The 20,616-nt window shown below is 35.2% G+C and overlaps 1 protein-coding gene across 25 annotated transcripts in view; it reads left to right on the top strand.

Annotated features, from left to right (window-relative positions):
* Positions 1-19,505, top strand: part of C2CD5 (C2 calcium dependent domain containing 5) — a 94,621-nt gene extending 75,116 nt beyond the window's left edge. For 10 of the 25 annotated variants that reach the window (XM_082419616.1, XM_082419633.1, XM_082419638.1 and 7 more), the window contains 10 exons: positions 486-547; positions 758-856; positions 1,326-1,415; positions 1,898-1,985; positions 2,963-3,049; positions 11,971-12,021; positions 12,918-13,019; positions 14,350-14,540; positions 17,329-17,475; positions 18,175-19,505. In XM_082419616.1, the coding sequence (XP_082275742.1) occupies positions 486-547; positions 758-856; positions 1,326-1,415; positions 1,898-1,985; positions 2,963-3,049; positions 11,971-12,021; positions 12,918-13,019; positions 14,350-14,540; positions 17,329-17,475; positions 18,175-18,306 (1,049 nt within the window). In that variant the 3' untranslated portion in view covers positions 18,307-19,505. The remainder of the gene's footprint in view (positions 1-485; positions 548-757; positions 857-1,325; positions 1,416-1,897; positions 1,986-2,962; positions 3,050-11,970; positions 12,022-12,917; positions 13,020-14,349; positions 14,541-17,328; positions 17,476-18,174) is intronic. The other 15 variants (XM_082419626.1, XM_082419618.1, XM_082419627.1 and 12 more) reach the window with 5 other exon arrangements.
* The last annotated feature ends 1,111 nt before the right edge of the window (positions 19,506-20,616 follow it).

Here is a 20,616-nt window from a genome sequence, read left to right on the forward strand (position 1 = left end):
GAATGAATGGATCTTACAGTTAGAACTTCATGTAATAATTGAAAAATGTTATTCTTTTTTTTTTTAAATTAATTTATTTATTATTCATTTTTGGCTGCATTGGGTCTTCGTTGCTGCATGTGGCTTTCCCTAGTTGCAGCGAGCAGGGGCTACTCTTTGTTGCAGTGCGTGGGCTTCTCATTGCAGTGGCTTCTCTTGTTGCAGAGCTCGGGCTCTAGGCGCGTGGGCTTCAGTAGTTGTGGCACGTGGACTCAGTAGTTGTTGCTCGCGGGCTCTAAAGGGCAGGCTCAGTAGTTGTGGTGCACGGGCTTAGTTGCTCCACAGCATGTGGGATCTTCCCAGACCAGGGCTCGAACCCGTGTCCCCTGCATTGGCAGGCAGACTCTTAACCACTGCGTCATCAGGGAAGCCCGAAAAATGTTATTCTTTAACACAAAAATAAATGAAATGTTATCATATGTTTTACCTATAATTTATTTTGACAGGCTTTTATAGTTGTAATACAGAAATTATGCCTGGTATAAATAATTGGACATCTGAAATACAGGTAAACCTTTTATTCTTAATTTTAAGCAAATATAGCATATGTGATTTTAGCAAGTTTTTTCTTAATATATGTTTTCTTTTCAGCCTCTTTACTGCAATTAAAATCTTACCTTTTAAGAAAATACCACAGTAGTTATGATTGTTTATTTTCTGTTACAGTATTTAGTTCAGAATAATGAAATGACATGCCATTATATCTCCCCATATTTAGATGTTCACATCAGTAAGAGTAATCCGATTAAGCAGCCTTAATCTAACTAATCAAGCCCTCAATAAGAATTTTAATGATCTCTGTGAAAACTTGCTCAAGGTAGGAACCTTTTGACTAACTATACTTTAGCTAAAACTCCTCAGTATCATGAAATAAAAGAAGAAAAGTGTTTATATTGTCTGGAATACCTTACACAGTTGTAGGTCGAATTATTTTTATTTACTTATCAATCTTAACCTGCCATCAAGTAAAATGCTAAAGATGTCCTCTCCATCTTAATATGCCACACTATAAAAGGAATATATTTTAAGTTATTTCATAGCGTTAAACTTCATAAAAATCTATATTTGTAAATTTAGAAAAACGCTTTTTTTTATGACTTAGAAATATGATTAAATTATTGTCTGCTTAGATATTAAAAATGTATTCTTAATGAAAGAATAGACGAAACAGAAGTGTTTTAATCTTCTCAACTTTATTTGCCATAGTATAATGTACATTAAAAGATCAGTTTTTATAAATTTTTAAATTAAAAGAAATGATATTACTAATATTTTCTTTTGTGTAGAGCCTGTATTTTAAACTACGGTCTATGATCCCCTGCTGCCTTTGCCATGTAAATTTTACAGTATCTCTCCCTGAAGATGAATTAATTCAGGTAACTAAGGTTCAGTCTGTTATTAAAGAAGACTTATAACTTTGGTCTGTTTTAATATTATACGTTTGCCATAATTAAAGAAGTATAAGCTGCTTTACTTCAAAATATTTTTAAACGTACTAGTATGAGTCAGACCTTGTCTGTCTGTTTCACTTTTGTGAACTCTAGTTATCTGAAGGTGGACTCATATGTGTGATCCAGTGTATGTACACGAGAAGGTGTGCTTCTGTGCGACTTCTCCACACCCCATCTTTTAGAGAGGGTTTTTGAGCTCTTTCTGGAATACCTACGTTTAGGTGTACATGTTGGGCTTAGTTGTAGTCTGAATGTCTGAGTTTATGTGCAGTTCTGATTGAAAATCTTAACCAGGAAAGGCAAATTAGCCAGTTTGTATAAGTTGTTCCGTGGTACTGAAAAAGATTTATAAGAAGCTTATTTGGGGAATGATTATTTTGCTAATCATATTGTTTCTGTGATTCTAGGTTACAGTCACAGCAGTTGCAATAACTTTTGACAAAAATCAGGCTTTACAGACCACAAAAACACATGCTGAGAAGTCATTGCAAAGAGGTAAACCTATGGTAGATGGGAGCATAGTTCATGTTTGTCTGTGTTATAGTTCAGTGATAAAATATAGAGGATAGGTAGAATAAATAAATGACGTGTTTCTTGACAAGATACTGTCACTTTTTCTGTTTTCTTTATCAAGATAACTGTGTGGATAAGCATATGGCTGATGATATTTTTCACACATGAATACGTGGTTGGCTGCTATTTACATAGAAAATGCTGCTGTTTTTTAGAGTTAGCGTATAACATTAGTTCTGCAGTAATTTAGAGGCTCCTATCCTAGGAACTCTGGGGAGGTCCTCAAGGCATCTGAGAACCAACTGATATAGCAAGCACCATGGGTTTTTCTCAGGAAAGGTCCCGTAGTGTTCAGCAAATTCTCAGAGTTGTTCTTTATCCAGTAAAATTAAGGAAGTACCATGCTTAATATATTCCAAAGAAATGCAAAATCTTAGAAACCATTTGTGTGTTCTGAAAAAAAAGACAAGGGAAATAGTATACTTTCTAAAGTTTAATGACTTACTGGCTAAATAAATATTCATGATTAATCTAAAATTTTTTAAGTTGAATATATCTGACATCTATAGCATTGAATTAATGTCAGATAGATGTATTAAATGATTATATGTCCAGATATTTATCAAAAAAGATAGATAAAAACTGGTTTAAGTGTCATAGAACTAGTATAGTACAAAAAGTAGGATAATAATAATCATTAGTGAGTGCTTATTCTTTGCCAGGCACTGTGCTAAGAGATTTATATACATTATCCTTTCTAAATCTCACAACAGCCCCACCAGAGAAGATAGCAACCACTCTCAATGTCTGCAAGTGAAGGACCCCCATGGGAGAAAGCAAGGACAAAACAACCAGAATTAATTGAGTTGGGGGGAAATTTATATGTTATCCCACAGTAATTTTTTAAAAATTAGTAAGAGATCATTACTAATTAACTTGTGCTTTTCCTGCCTCTCAAGCCTCTACAGATAATGAAGAACTTCTGCAGTTTCCCCTCGAACTCTGTTCAGATTCACTTCCTTCTCATCCTTTTCCACCGGCTAAAGGTTGGTTAAGTAAGGGAAATGCAAGCACAAATACTAGTTTCTAGATTCTTTCACTTGCTTCTTCACTGTAGGTAATCTTAACTTAATTTTGAGATGGAGATTTATTCTTCATTTCCTCATTGTATGTTTCTTCATGTTCATAAAGGGGAGAGAGTAATGTTCCTTTTATTTTAATTTCTCAAGTAAACTCATCATAACTTATTAAGGTAATTTTTTGTATGATATTCCATTCTTGTAACTCAAACGTATTAAAGTTTTATTTTCAGAGATTTGGATTTCCCAAAATACTCACATATGGTATATTTTGATATTTATATTCTATCTGGTAAATTTTTTTCTAGCAACAGTAACCTTCTGCAAAAATTTTTAGATTTCCATAGACAAACAATACTTATTTTCTTCAGAAGCTATGTGGAGAGGTTTTGGGTAGAGGTTAGTACAAGTGAGAAAGAGATGAGCTTTCTGTCTTTTGGGTGTCTTGGTTATATTTGAGGAACATTTTTTCAAATGCAAAATGATTGTCCCCTAATTCAGTAGCAGTAGATCTACTTAGATCTGTACCATCTTTGGAGAAAAGTGGGAGGTGGTTTTTTCCATTTCTCTTCTGATTTCAGTGTAATTTTTATTATAAAAATTTCAGAATTACTGTACCTTATCTTGTAGCATTACATACACAATAAATGTAGTTTGTGTTTTTTCTTAGATTTTTTTTTCTGAGAAATGATACATTTGTTATTTAAAACCAAATTGGCTTTTCTAATTTTTCCGTTTTATAATACAAGTGACATTATTTTATGGTTTCTACTTGTCAGTTACTTTATCTGATACCATATTAGTTATAATACAGCATAGTTTTATATTCACATTGCCTGTATATCAATAGAGTCTTTACTAAATCAGTGCAAGGCCTGTGTAGATAAATAGATCTTGTCTCATATTTTGAAGCTGAAAAGAAGCTACTTTCAGATTCTGAACTTTCTAACATGGTAACTGTGGTTCTTTTTCCTTTTTGTCTAAATTAAAATTCTAATTTAGAACTCCATAGAGAATTTCTTGAAAGAATAGAGAGGAAAAATCAGATCCAAAGATAATCTGAATTCAGATTTATAACTTAAACATAGCTTTCAGAACAAAAAGCAGAACAGTCTAGAATCTTCCTTGAACTGACTAGATAGGATTTTTTTTTAAACACCTACTATCTACAGAAACTTATATTTAACACAGGGTTAGTTCCAAACCACTTTTAGGTATCACTTCATTTATCCTTACCCAGCAGTGGTGGTGAGGGGGAAACCAAAATCAAAAACCCAATCAGCAACAGCGAAAAAGTTTGATCAATTGCTAACCTATACAAATATTTATTTGTGGATTTGGGGTCCCTGTTAGCTCAACTTTACATGTTGTTAATAGCTACTGAATTCTGCAGAAGATTAGATTTAAACTCTGTAAATTGGCCATATCTATATTGATAACTTACAGTTTCTGCAATAGCTTTGAAAATATTTTCAAAGGTAATGAGAACTGGTGCTTTTTGAAGTCATTAGTATATTTTGCACAAATGGTACTGTGAACTTAAAAAACTAGGAAAGAAGAATTTGAGTAGAATAAGTCATATCTGAACAGTCCCTAAAATATTTGCAATTTATTTTAAGGAGCATAGAAAGGGGCCATAGGTGGAATAATAAACCAAGAGACCTGGCTTTTCTTCTCAGTTCTGCTACTGATAAAGTGTGAGAACTTGGGCCAGGTAACCTCTAATTAAGCCACTTAAGTCTTAGTTCCTCATTTGTAAAATGTGAAAGGATTAAGATTCTCTCTAGCCTTTAAAATTCTCTGATTTCTTGAGTTTCTATAGTTTATGGTTCTTCAATTATTAACATGTCCCTATTATTAAAAACATAAAAGCTAAATTATGCCTGAGGTCACACTGAGCTTCTGTTAATTAATTTTCCAAATAACTTCAAATCAGTTAAACCAATGATTTTTAAACTCTGTTCCTCCAAACCATAGAGTTTCTTCAGAGGTGCCTCATGACCTTCCAGGAGGCAAGGTGTGGGGGGTGAGAAGATAGGTCTCTAGACCCCCTACCTCTGAACTAGAGCAGCTTCAATGCACTACACTTTATGTATCAGCTTTCTATATATGATTTTGTTGGAAGAAAGGGTTTCAAAAAGTTTGAAAATCACTGAATCAGATCATGCCACCCTTAATCATCATCATCATCGTCACCATTGTCAGCTTCATAATGATCAATATCACATCTAATACTAATATATATAAAACTTTAATACTAAGTGCTTAACTATAAACCTATGTGCCTTTCCTTGAATGTTACATTTTAAAATCATCAATGAACACTAAAAAGTTTATCTGTTTATTTTTTTTTAAGTCGTGTAAATTGTGGCTTACGTTGCATGCTTATGTGTTGTCTTTGCTTCCTCATGTCTTTCCAGGAGAACATGGGCTATGATGTATATATTAGAAAAAGTCATCTCAAAGTATTTTGGAAAATTTGAGGATAGAATGGGTTTTGAAAAGGTCTGAAAAGTGTAATAATAGAGTGTTATATCATGAATGTAGTAATTGAACATTGTAACATGAAGGAAGGCTTTGAATAGAGAATAGAAATATCTGGGAAAAGTTAAGCTTAGCAGTTTAGAGGAAATAGGTGGGAGAGAGAAAGGTGAGGGTGAGGAATAAGTGCTCAGAGAACTTCGCTACTTTCTTATCTGCAACTACAAGAGGTTTAAAAGTTAACTACTGATACTGATAAGTAAATAAATATATAGTTTTTATAGTTTTGTTAGGTCAGTTAGCTAAGCTGATCGAGATTTATCTTTTTTAATTCTGAAAACTTTGAATACTAATTTATTTTTCATGTTCTTATCACAAATGGGATAATTTATTAAAATTTTTTATTTCCTTTTATGTTGACAGAGTAGTCTCAAGAGCTATGCACAGTATGTTTATTAATACTTCCATCTTTTCACTTGTAGATAAACCTTTCCTTATCTTTTTGTGTTATTGAAAATGAGTGAATATTATGTGAAGAAAAGATGCTTCAATAACATGTTTCCTAATTGACAGTGTAGAGTAAGCTTGGGCCTGAATTGTCCATCCATGCTTAATTATTTTCCTTCCATCTTTTGTTATATTAGTTATATATTTTGTTTCTCAAGGTAATAGAATAGTTTGATGTATGTCTCAAATTTGTGGTTGATTTGGTGTTACCTTGATGGTTATCGTGATTTTTCTGATTTGAAATATTAAAACGTGCTGAGCCTAAGTAATTTCTTAAAGGACATTATCATGTGAAGGTCATCAAAATTCTTTGATGACTACTATGAGGAACAGAGATGATGTGGCATCACCATAAATTACTTTTTTTTAAATATGAAACTGTGTTAAGAAAAAAGATGACTATAGCAAATTTTTTATACCACTTTCATGTTTTTTCCTCATCATTAATATCTACATGTCAGCTTTCTGAATATCTGTCACTTCACTCTGAAATGGTTTTTTAAGAGGCTTTAGAAATGATATATATGTTTATGAAATGAAGATGAAAAAAGATGGAGCAAATATAGTAAAAATAGGGAATCTGAGTGAATGTAATCTGGGTAAAATTTTTTAAAAATTCAATAAGATATTTCTCATGAACTGTAATTGATCTTAAAAATTTTATGCATGTAATTTTTTTTTTTTTTACAAGAGATATATAGACTGACACCAAGCATTGTACATGGATGACCACAACAAAAGCAACAATGATTGCAATTGCCAAACACGAAACACACTCATACTATGTCATAATATTGACATTCAGTCCAGTAATCCTCCACTGTAACAGCTCCTTTAGTTTGCAGTGAAAATTGATTTGTATATTCTTTGCCTCTGAGTCCTTGTGGGATTTTTTGTTTTTTAATTCAGACAGAAAGTCACAAAAATTATACTCATCCTCATCAGTTCACTCAGTCCCATGTAATTAATTTTTTTTTTCATCTTGATCTTTTGTTAGTACTTTTATGAGTTCATCAGTTTTTCATTAGAGTTCTGAAAATGCTTGTTCATTCAGTTCAGCAGTACAGTCAGTTACCAGAAACCTGTACTTGTCAGTACAGAAGAACAGAAGATTAAAACACTTCTGTTTCGTCTATTCTTTCATTAATGCATGTAATTTTTATAAAAGGTTGGCATGTTCCTTTAGGTACATGTCTAAAGACCTGAATCTCGAGATATTTGATACCATATTGTGGGACTTAAGAACTTATATTAGACAAATGTGTTTGAATTATATACCACTATAAATAGATCTCAAATACTTTATAAATCTAATCTATAATAGGATAATTGCTTTCATTAAAATTCTGAGAGTTTAAGGCTATAAAAGGGTTTAATTAAGTCAGTTTTAGTGTTTATATACTATTGGATGAAACTGTATAGAGGAAAAGCTTTTTATACCACCCTTGTTTCTGTGTTCATTTTGCTTTATGCTGACGTGGTATCCTCATGTTCAGTGGCATTAGCTATAGCCTGGGAGAAGTTCTCTTTTCACTGAGCAGTTGCTGATGAATAAGGCAAATATAGGTCAAATTCTGGATTTCAGTAAAAAAGAAAACAAGTTTGCTTACACCCTCAATATATTATACTCCATAATTAAGTATACACATTTGAAACTTTTTTCTTTATTTTTATGGTAGGCCATCAGAATTACTTTTTGTTAAACCAAATTTGATTTTAAAAGATAGTTTAATTTTTAAAAATTAAATGACTTGCCTCACATTATTTTAAACTTGTATTAGAAATATAAATCTATAAGAACTACAAAAGTTAGCTTTTCCTTTTTCCTGCCAGCTAATGGTTCTGAATTCTTACAAGTATATATAATTCTTTATACTAACTAAAAATGTCTTTATGTATTAAGAATTCATTGCATGTCTGTTTTCTCTCTTATTTTTTTAAGATATATTTTGTCACTGTGACCAAATGGTAGCAACTATAAAAAGTGCTAAAGTTCTTCATGTTATCCGTGGCCACAGCAATGAGTGAGGGGTCCTGAAAGGAGAAAAGTGCTGAGGGGAAGGAGAATGAGAGGAAAACAGAAACTAAAGAGTGGAAAATGTGAAAACCTCATCCAAGAAGTGGGAAGGAAAGAAAGAGTTGATGGAGAAGTAGAGATAAGGAATCTTAGCTTCTCCAAGAGCTTGAGGGCAGTGAAATCCAGAGTCAGAGGAAGAGGGAGTGAAAAGCAAAGAAAATTGAATTGGGTTACTGACCCAAAACAAGGATTGTTTGGAAAAAAGGATACAAAGGATGGGAGTGAGAGGAAGAGTGAATGATGGGGATTGAAGAAGAAAAGCAAGTGAGTTAGGATGTTGTACACCCGGGGTTGGAAGCTTTAATGACTCAAATAGGGCAGCTAATTGTCTTTTGTCATCTACTGTATGTATTACCTGTGTATTACCTGTGTACCTGTGTAGTTGAATTTTTTTTTTTTTTTACTAGTGGAATATCCAGATCGAAGCAATTTGTGTCTTTCTCTATGCCTTAGTAATTTTTAACTATAATATGGCAATTTCATTATCAATCCACCAATATTTAAAGACCATTATGGACCAGATTTATATTGAATGTTTACATCATTTGTTTAACTCAGTCATTAAGCCAGATTTTATAGTTATAAGACATAGCTGATCAATGCATTATAGATTGATGGAAATGCTTAAAGGGACATAAAACCAAATTTTGATCATAATAATTTAAAACTAAGAATGGTTAAACAGGAAAATAAAGCATACAGTTTAAAGACTCCAGATGGCATATATTTTAATCTGCCAGAGAATCCTTTCAGAATTTGCAGGAGTTTTTTCAAATTTTGTAATTTGCTTAGGGTGACTGGAAAAGATTATCTCAAATACTTTTTAGTTATTCAAAGCAAAGGTGATCTGTAAATTTTAATGGTAGAAAGTAAGTTCTTAGAAGAGTAGTCATTGTAAAGCTTTATCATAGCTAACCCATACCTTTGTCATTGGTTATTTAGGAGAATGGAAGCATCTCAAACTTCGGAAGCACGGGCAGGTGTATAATTGAGGGAGGAGGAATTCTTGCCACATGTTTTTCCTGTTTTTCATCTATATGCTCATTTCCACTAATAAACTGCTTTAATCTAGGTTAATCCCCCTCCCCACTCCGCTAAGGCCTGTTAAAAATTGCTCAAGTGTAGTAAGAATAGACAATCTGCATGTTCTGTTTGCCTCAGTAACTTTCTAGGGTTGTTTTTTGAGGGATAGTGGGATTATCAGTAACTGGTGACTTTTTAAAAAAGCAAAATTGTATTCAACGGGAAAGGAAATGGTAAGAGAAGTGGGCTGCTGGGTGGCTTGGTGTAGACTATCTTTGCAGCTACAGTGGGGACCTCGCATACGAAGTATTTGTGTCAAACTCTTCCACAGAGATGTGCAAATAGCCAGAACTGGGTGCCAGCTCCTCAACAAAGCCCAAAGGACTTTTAATAAGATTTCTACCCCTGAGTATGAAATATGTTGTCTTTTTTTAAGTATTGGCTTAGAGATTGCATACGGATTTATTTATTCTTAAGCAGAATTACTGCTTTGTCAGTGAGCCAGACAGCTAATATCTGCAGTACCTTCTCTTTGGAAAAGCCTGTTATTACCTGAGAAGCCAAACTGTAATCAGAAGGAGCAGAGTGAGAGTCTGAGGTCATTAGATATTTGAGGTGTTCAAACCAGTCCGAGGTGCTGATGTCCAGTTGCTGCCAGGACCAGCTCCTCTTGGGCCTTTTCTCTGAGAGAAAAAATGAGCATCCTGGCAAGCATGTTAGGAGATGAACCTGCTCTCCTTCAGTGAGGTCAGAAATCTCGTCGCTCAGCCTTTCCCTCCACGTCTCTAATTTAAAAGTTTTGTTCTTTTCAAATTTTAATTCAAACACATTCATATTTGAGGGCAGGGAATAAATATTTTCCCTCACTTGTTTCTCCTCTACCTTTCGTAAAATTTTTTTTGGAAAAGTAGTAAGTGTACTTACTAAGTGTACATGGTGAAAAATTCAAATACTACAAAAAAAATCACATTGTCCAAAATAAAGCTTCCTTCTCCCTTCGTTTTCCTTCCCAAGAGGCAGATACTGTTAACAGCTTATTGTCTGTCTTTGCAAAGATACCCTATCCTTTTTTAAAAACAAATATTCTACTGATCATTGTATACCTTTGTTTTTTTCCACCTGACATATTTAGAGATGAGAACAGATACCTTCTACATGTTCAAGCTCTTTTCATGGGTACTTGCCATTAAATTATATACAGTTGTTACTAGAGAATTCCATATTACCAAGATAATATCAAGGTATAGAGGATAATTTTAGTAATTTTCCCTTTTTCTTTTAGTTTCCTCCCCCTCCTTCCCATCCCCACATTTTAAAAACTTTCACAGAATACCTAATGCCGAGTTTATTTTCTGTGTCTATACTTACCGAGGCTATACTGCACAGGACATACGAGAGCTCTGGGACCCTCCTGGGATGTATGAGCCTGGGGTGGGCTATTTACTGTCCCAGCTTCTGCACTGGGTCTGTTTCCAGGCTGAGCTGTCCCTAGAGATCTGGTAAGCCTCTGAATGTCACTTCTGTTCTGGTCTTCCTCCTGTAGGCCCCATCGCTTCCTGGGCTTCCATTGCCCCTCAGGATCCTGAATCAGGAGGATGCTCCCTCTAGAACTACAGCCTGAGGGCCTGATGGTCAGGGCACGTCCAGCGTGATCTCATAGTCATTTTGTGGACCTCCCCTAGTGATCCCTTTTACTGGACAGTTCTGTATTATAAGAGGATTGTCAGCCACTGTACTCTCTCCAGTATTAGCTTGTGGTCATTGCCTTAAAAATTGGGGGGTGGGGTGGGTGCGGGAGATACTTCCATTGCACCCAGTTAGCAGAAACATTCTATACAAATCCAATTTTTGAAAAGTATAACTTTTGCTAATTTAAGAATATTACCAAAAGATCAACACATTAAGCAGAGACAAAAATACATATATTTACTTAGTTTATAATTTTAAAAAAGACTGGCTGACCCAAATTATTCTTAGTGTTTTTATGTGTTATTTCTATCTTGGCCACACTATATTCTCAGTTCTGAAATTCTCTGAAACAAAAGTTCAAATAATGCTAGTGTGGATAGAGCCTGAACATTAGAAATAGATTATGAAGTCTTCTTTTTTTTATAGTACTGTTTAAATTTGTACAATGACTTAAATATCTATAGTAAAAATATAAACTATCAGGGAGAATGCAGGATGCTGCTTTTATGAGCTTACTGTAAAGGGGATTCTAGTTTGGGATTCCTAGTTATTTCTGTGGAGAGCGGTCACCTTTTAGTTCCACAAAGTCTGGATAGCTCCAGAAGGAGCTGTTGAAAGCGAAGACCTTGAATGAAGGGGGCGGGTCAGGCTGAGGTTTGTGTTTATCGGTGAGACATAGGTCATTGCCTTGTCTGTAATTTTTAATCTTACTGGCTCTTCCGCCACAAACATTTCCCTTCTGTTTTTCATTTCAGTTTTTCTTCCCAGTAGGTTGACCCTTTTCTCTGTTCAATTTTCTCATGTCCTGCTTCCATCCCACTAACATTTGTTACTGTGTTGATATTTTGTGTGTAGAGTTTCTGAAACTTTTTTTGTGTTATAGTAACAAGTAGTCTTTCTTGGCATGGTATTTATTAATGGAGCTAGTTTTCATATATCAATAGAAACTGCGTTTTAAACCTAAATACTTCTATTTGGTTTACTTTTATAATGAAGTCATAAAGATTTCCTCCTATTCGTCTGGCTTTTAGAGAGTATTAACCAAGAGCAAAGAAGAGATACTGGCTTATATTTAGCACCCAAGCTAATGTTGTTCATATTGTCTTATTAGAACACCTGGAGAGTGCAAGTTCTAACTCAGGTATACCAGCTGCACAGAGAGGTGAGTTTGTCTAATTAAGCAAATAGTCTCCAAAGGTGTGAAATTCTAGTGTGGTGATTCATAAGCGTACAGACATCAGAGAAAGGCACTGGACGATGGAATAGACACCAAAATGTGACTTTATTGTAGTTAGAATGTGTCTTACAAAATAGTAATTAAACGAATATTTACGTTTTTAGCATTTTAATAGTGTTCCACTTTCTAAAAATAAGACTTTAGCTTTTTAACATTGTTTTTTAGCTCAGCAGTAGTAAAAGTTATTCTTTTTAAAATGAGAATTTGTTAGGCTCACACTTGCCTCTCACCCCATGTTATCAGAAGCTTTGTTGCCAAAATCAGATGTGGAAATAGAATATTGACAACAATGACCCTTTGGCTTTCCTGTTACTATTGGTAGAAAGAAGATATTTTAATAAAAGATAAGTTAACTAGTGATTTTTTTCATGTATTCTTCATTTGATTCTCATTATTTTTATTTTTTGATTTCAGGGTAAAAATAGGGCAAGGAGTTATTCACAAAGTTCTGATTGTAAATTAAAGCCCTGAATATAAACAGCTAAAACAGTGTGAAGTAAAAAGAATGGGAAATGAAGTTAGTTAAAACACAGCGTATGGTCCTTTCCCTGATCTCTCTGTTAGACCCGCTTCCATTCCCCCTAAGAGACCACACAGCTGTGACATCACCAAAGATGCTCAGCCAGCCGAGAACTTGGTTTTGGACAAATCAGTGTCTAAAGCTTGACTCTTTACTATCTCTCTTACCTGACTTGAAAAGGACCACTTTTTCCCCTAAGTTACAGTTAAATTACGTCATCGGAAGGAGTGTTATGACGAGTAAGAGACGTCATCCATATTTTTTCTTTGTTTTTTCTTTTGTTTTCTGTCTGTGTTTTCAGCAACGTCAGTTGATTACAGTTCCTTTGCAGACAGATGCAGCAGCTGGATAGAGCTCATTAAACTGAAAGCTCAGACCATAAGGCGTGGATCAATTAAGACAAGTAGGCGGATGTTTCTACCATGTTACAATCTGAGAAGCATATCCTTGATTTCCCAGTGGTGAAGGCTAGACCTGACTATTCAGTAATAACATTGCCAATCAATCATGTATTGGAGTGTGAAAGCTGCAGACTCTAAAGGTCATTTAGCAAAAGCTATTGAAGGGCCTTTAGATTTTTTTAACTTTAACTGTAGGGTTGTGTTTTTAGTATTTTATTTTCGTGAAGGTATTCTTGAAAGTATATAAATAGATATTATATCATCTAGTGTAAGGAAATGATGAGCTCTCTTATTGAAGAGACACTCTTCCAGGACCCAAGGTACTAGGTAGTGTACGATATTTGTCAGTTTACCAAGAGCGATATCCAGAGTGATAAAAGAATGAGGTATTTCCAGAGAGAAAGTGGTCAACTCTTATCTCACTGCTAGACTCAGGATCAGTACTTACATGTTCTTTATCTATACTCCATGTGTTTTGGTAGACTTGGAGGTATTTGAGTGAAAGATTTTACATTAAAGGGAAGGAACTGTGTTTTAGGGGGAAGATCACAAGATATGGAACCAGCCAGATCTGGTTTTGAATCCTAGTAGTGCCATTTTAATAGCTGTGTGACCTTGGGCAAGTTATTTAAGTTTTGTGAGCCTCAGTTTCCTCATGTGTAAAATGGAGATAATAACACCTACGTTGCTGGGTTGTTGTAAGGATTATATATATACATATATGTGTGTGTGTGTATATATATGTATATATCTCTGGTTTATAGTAGTTATTTGATAAGTGGTAGCTATTATTTGTTATTTTATGAACAAACAACTTTTAGACAGCCAAGGTCATTTGTTGAATTTTTTAAATTACGAGTTTGATCGAGAAGGTTTGGAAAAGAAACCTATTACAACTAGTTAAGATATGGTTTATCTACAAGTTGACAATGATGAAGTCGTCTGAAAAAAAGATGGAAAAAACTGCACTGGGAAATGTAACAACTTTCACACTCTCCTTGTAATAATTTGTTCCTACAGCAGATAATTTTTAATGCTCTACCGCTTTTTCTTCACTTTTATAACGATCATTGTGTGTGTAGCTCCACCTCATCAACATTTTCTTTTGCAGGAATGCCATTTTTCTTCCAAAAGATTCCATTCCAGCATTTCCTCTTATGTTTTTCTTTCTCTCTCTATTTTTAATTGCATGCAGTGCATGATAATTTCTTTCATGACATGGCTTAGCCTCACAGACAGCTGAATGTTGTCACCACTTATTTGGAAACCTTAGGGAATAATTGAGTCACCAGCATATGATCTTGATGCTTTCTCTTCTTTCTCCAATTTTAGCTGTGACAGTCGAAAAAGCAAGTCCAGTGGGTGAAGGAAATTTCCGGAATCGCTCTTCTCCACCTTGTGCAAATTCTACAGTTGGGGTGGTTAAGATGACACCTCTTTCCTTCATTCCTGGAGCAAAAATAACGAAATATCTTGGGATAATTAACATGTTTTTTATTCGGGAAACCACTTCTCTTCGTGAGGTAATTTTATAGTTGTTATTTCATTGTTTTTGTGCGTTTTCTGTGGTTGAAGATATTAGTATCAAAACCAGACAAGTTTCAAATTGATTGTTTATTTGCCAGAAGTAACACACACACACACACACACACACACACACACACCCTTAAGTAACACACACACACACACACACACACACACACACACACACACACACACACACACACACACACACACACACACACACCCTTTTTTTGTAACCTGTCTGGATTGTCTCTAGCAGCTAGTATCATCGAAAGAGTTGTTTTGGGTTTAATCCCATTTGTTATTAGAAACTCCAGGTCCTTATCATGTGGTAACTAAAACAAATAAATGTATCCATGTTTGATTAGAGGTTTAAAACAGCCCTGAAAGAACAGCTTAGTCTTCTCAGTAGATATTTGCCTGAGATATATTTAAATAGCAATTTTTAAGGGTTTACATTTAGAAATAGTAAGGGATTGTATCATGAAGAGATGTCTTGGGGATTGTTTATGTCATTTAGCTCTATTGTTTTCTTCCTCTGAACAAGACTGAGGCTGCTTGTTTACCTCTCCTCTCGCCGTCAGTGTGTAAAAATGTTTGTTCAAGTTCTTACCTCACACTGGCTGGGTATCATTAAACTTTAATTTGTTTTTTAAGTAACAGCAGTTCTAATCTTCTACTTGATGTAGTCAAAGTTAAGAATCAGAATCAGCCTATTATATTTTGCATTACAGAGGAATTTAAACTCAAGAAAAGATTATGTTTCTATTTGTCTTATGTTGTGGAGCAGGACTGCTAAGCAAATTATTGTGAATGGGGAAATTTTTTAATTATTTAGGTGTGAAACCCAATCAACTCTTCAAAATTTACTTCAGCGGTAGTTTGTATTTTTAAAAAGTGTGTTCATTATAAACATGACTTAACTATGCTTTTTCCCCATTGCTTCACTAGCAGTGTTTCTATACTTTCTTGGAAATAACAGCTGCTTATTAATTTTTGATATCATGCTCACCCTCCTGCACCTAGCACAGTGCCTGGTGCAGAGTAAACATAATTGTTTTTGTGTAAATGAGGGAGTGACTTCTGACAGATTAACTAATTAGATAGATGTTGCCTTTAAGATAAACTACTTTTTAAAATCATATTCTAATTGTGTTGAGATGGGAAAGAAACTATCTTAAGATACTCTCAAAAACCTTTTAGTGTAGAATTAAAATAGGTGACACTTTTAAATCCATTAAGTTTGACAAAGAAATTTGAGTGTGAGAAGCTGGCATAGATTGGTGAATTGACCTTTTCCGGTTGCTCTTACTAGCACATGGATATTGTACTATTGAATCCATAAAATGTTATTTCCGAAGTGCCTTCTCTACTGCTTAAGCAACCATACCGCAAAATGTTACTTCACAGTAGATTTCCTTTCAACAGAGATTTGTAATATTAACTGTATGGTATAATATCCCAAATTTATTCATTGCTTGATGAATTATTTGCTTACAATTATATGATCTTTTAAAAATTACCCCTCTGTAGTCTCTGTTACTCTGCTATCAGAATTTCTTGATTTGAGATGGAGGAGGAGAACTGATAAAAGTAAAAGAAAAAACTGTCCCAGGTGATGATTGAGTCAGAGGCAGGCTGACACAACTCACTTAATTCCTTAATTATAAAGAGAGATACCTGTACAAAACTTTATGTAGGATCCTGTGGCTTTTCAGAAAGATATGACCTGGACTAATGGTTCTTCTAACAGTGTATTAAATTTTACCCTTAACCTCCAGTTTAAAGTTGGAAATTTCTGCCTAGACTATAAATAACATCCAGTAAAATTTGTGGAAAACTGAGGTTGAAAAGCATTTTAAGCTCTCATTTAGCCTTTGGTTTCTGTTTTGTTTGTTTTTGAGCACTGAAAAAGTTCCCCAAACTATTGGATTTCATTCCCTAACTAATATGTACGGACCACTTAGTACATGCATCTGTTGAAGTAGGTGTTAGCGTATGTAGTTGTGAGCACAGCAGAGTCAGTTCCTGACCCGATGGGATTTAGTCTAGTGGAACTCGGGCATGGTGGACAGTAAATAAATAATCATGTGATTAATAGGTAACTCCTAGTAATAGTAAGTCATATAAAGAAATACAACAGGGCCTGTCAGAGAATATAATGGGAGAACTTAATTTAGATCTGATAAGGAAGGTTTCTCTGAGGAAGTCACATGTAAACCAGGACCTGAAGAATTGAGTAAGAATTACCCTGGTGGAAAATTGGGTGTGGAACCTTTATGTGCAATGACCCCGAGGCAGGAAAAGATGTCAGACCTTTGAGAAAGTGAAGAAGACAAGTGCGACTGGAACCTGGTTCATTTTCAGGATAGGAGATGCGGATAGCAGGGAAGTCTCATTGTTTATATTTACCATCAATTTATTTGAGTGATGTTGGGAATGACTTGATAGAGGGAGGTGCTGAAGATGGAGGGACAGTTAGAACTCTTGCTCTGCCATCTGTCCGCCAGCTCTGTGGTCCTGGCTCGTCATGGGCACGTCACAGATTCTCTGAGCTTCAGTTTCATCATCTGTAAAATGAAGATAGTAATGCCTGTCATAGACATGTGCTCAGTAAAGGTTTGTTTGTTTGTTCGTTCATGCAACAAATCCCCATTATGGAGGGAATTAAAATGATCGTCCGTTATATTAAGATCACTTAAGATGCTTTAATATGTATTCTTTGATGTTTGATGTACATTAGTTTACACATGTATCCAGTTTGGTTTTTTGCGCGTCATCATTTAGGAAGGAGGTGTCAGTGGTTTTCTCCATGCTTTTATTGCTGAAGTGTTTGCGATGGTGAGAGCTCACGTGGCTGCACTGGGAGGGAATGCTGTTGTCTCCTACATAATGAAGCAGTGTGTCTTCATGGAGAATCCAAATAAAAACCAGGTGAGATGGGGTTAAAAACCTCTGATGGCGGGAACCTGTGAATGTATCCCATGGCCTTTTTACCTCCCACCCTCCCCTGAAAAAGAGAATTGCTCTTCAAAGCTCTTTGATTCTAGAGGCTTAAAACATGTTTTAATGAATATGTTGGTAACCATGGTCCTGCATAGGTCAGATGCTGTTTTCACATCCCCAGTGATTAGTTATTATTCTTAAATACCTCTGGAAGTTTTGCTCCTAAATTACTGTTTCCACCACCTTCTTGGTGGGTCTTTGGGATCCAGTGATGGCTAACGGAGGACAGTTAAAGACGCCCTCTGGTTTGGAATGTGATGCTGTCTAGTTCTAACTGCCCTGCTGGTGAAGAGTACATCATGATGGGGCCACACTGTTTGTTTATTTCTGATAAGTAATATAATTCTGTTAATGAGGACAAGGGAATGTTGCTTAGGTTAAATCTTAGAATAAATTTCTTTTATCAGTTTGTTAATAACTCACTTACAATTGTTAAAGATCCCTTTAAAAACTTGAATAACTAGATTAATGAGTTTCTTTGTTTCCTGTGAATTGCCTTCTTATCCTTTGCTCATTTTTCTCTTGGGTTGTACGCTTTTTCAGCTCTACGGCACTGCCCCCAGGGTAGCAGAAGAGTATGAGCGTGTTGTTGAGTCTGTGACTGAACATGTCCTGTTGTTCTTATAGGCACAGTGTCTTATAAACGTAAGTGGTGATGCAGTGGTTTTTGTTCGTGAATCTGAATTAGAAGTGGTGTCAACTCAGCAACCTGCTGCCAACTGCCAGCCCTCATGTACTGGAGGAGAAGTTACAACCTGAAGTCAGTTAGAAAGAATGAGCTCCACTAAATGACATTCATGGGTCTCCTTTGTATTGTCATTCATTTATCTTACTAGACATAAAAAATGAACTTGAGAGAATTGAGGAACAATTGATACATTCTGAGTATATTTGATTTGTCTGGGATCACTTGGAGGCCTGAGAATTTTCAAATCTTGACATTTTATTTCAGCCAGCCTAGACAGACAGGCCCTGTGGAGCTTTGACCCCCACCTCCCCACCCAGGAAGTTCAGATAAATTTCTCTGAGAACTGTAGTGAAGATGGAAGCTATGTATAATTTATGTTGATTTTAATAAAATCATAATTTAGAAAATGAAATGGTAAGATTATCAGGAAATTAGGATAGCTATCCTAGTGTAATTTAGAAAAACTAAGCAAGAAATGAACAAATTGTTAATGAGTAAGTAATCTGATTCGAGGAATGTATGGGGAAAATGGAGAAAAGTTTTCAGAAAGCTATGCGGGTTTCTGAATATGTTATTTTGATGAGGAATTTGGTAACAACTGAAAGGGAAAATTGCTTCAGCCATCTTTGAAAAAGAAGTTAAAATTCTGCAACTTGTATCCATAATATGTCCTAACTACTGGAAAAGAAAAGTAATTTATCAGAGCCAGTGTCCTTCCATTGGAAGTTTAAATAAGGAAGGAGGAAAAAAACTACTATATAACTCTGTTTCTAGCCAAGTTTCAATTTGTGTTTAATTTGTCTGGAAGAGGCTTGGCTTCAGCTGGGAAGAAAAGGCCAGTGAATTTTGTTGAAGTAGTTAAAATATAGTTGATCTAGAAGGAACAAAATTATTTTCTAATAAAGTTATACTGTACTCCCACCAAATAAACAGAATTTTAGTAATATCTTAGGGATTTTTGATGGTGAGTTAGACTGTATTTGGCATAGAGTTTGGAAATGTAACTTGAATGTAAATATGCTGCAGAATATTGAATATATAGATAGAAATACTTTTCTTGTCAATGCCAAATACCTATTACAAATGAACCTTTAAAAGTACATTCCTCCTTTGCACAACAAAATTTCTTTATAAAACTCATGATTTTGCTCTTCCAGGATAACAACTGCCCTAAAGATTAGGAGTCATTTCCTTGTTATCACAGGTGTCAATATTTTTCTGTACTTTGTTTATAATTTTATTTTTTAAATAAAAAGTTTATAAACTGGAATATTCCTAAATCTCTTTTTTTGTCTCTTTGATGTAGCACTGTCAGTGGTCAGAAATCACTTTCCATCTGATCATCTCCATTCATTTCTTTAGTCAACAATCATCTGTTGTGCGTCTACCATATGCAAGGCCCTGTTCTTAATTTGGGGGGAAAAATACATATGTAATTGTGCTACTCTCATTACCTTTGGTAGGAAACCTACACTATTAAGTGAGAAAATGTGTGTAGCTTGGGATGAAGGTAGCTTCCCCAAGGAAATGATACTTAAGCTCAGTCTGGAAAAATAGGCAGGTCCCTGGAATTGACTGACTTGTTCATAGTTTCATCCATCCATCCATCCATCCATCCATCCATCCATCCATCCATGCAGCAGCTATTTTGGGATTCCTGAGTATGTTTCTGAGTCCTTTCTTGGCAGGGGATTAATAATGTAATTATCACTAACTGAGTACCTGTTTTGTGCCATATCCTGTGCATATGCATTATTACTAATTCTTAAAACATAAAACTAGCTGGGTGGCGTTATCTCCATTTTGGTCTGAATATTTGGATACTCAACAGGGGCACAGGCCGATTTCTAGAAAAGCCAGAGTTACAGAACTCAGGCTTGCTGTCTGCAGACCCTGGCCGTTTGCTCAGTGTGGGTTACCTGTGAAGTACAGTCAGCCCATGCCAAGATCGGCTCCTTCCAGAAAAGCTGATGTTACCTGATGCCCCAAGAGTTGCTGCTGTTCCCTGTGTGTGGATTCCCTCAGAAACATCATTTTAGACGTGCTGGGACTTAATCTTTTGGAAATATTGAGGCCAGTTATGGGATTTAACAGCACACCTCATAGTATCTCTTTCATTCTTTATTGCTGCTCCAAAGCTTAACTACACAATTTAACCAATACTTTGTTAGATTTGCTAGACTCACTGTCCCACTTCCTCCACCTCCTACTCTGCTGTAATCCATCACCATCTGGCTTCCATCACCTGATCTACCCCTAAATTTGAACATGCCAAGGATGCAAGTGTTGGATTTCAATATTGCAGCATCCGATAGCTGACAGGCTTCTTCATGCATACACATATAATTTTTCATAAATGCATAAATCGGATCATGTACATA

Source organism: Balaenoptera physalus (genome assembly GCF_965194825.1).
Source record: "Balaenoptera physalus genome assembly, chromosome: 13".
In the NCBI taxonomy this organism is placed as follows: Eukaryota; Metazoa; Chordata; class Mammalia; order Artiodactyla; family Balaenopteridae; genus Balaenoptera; species Balaenoptera physalus.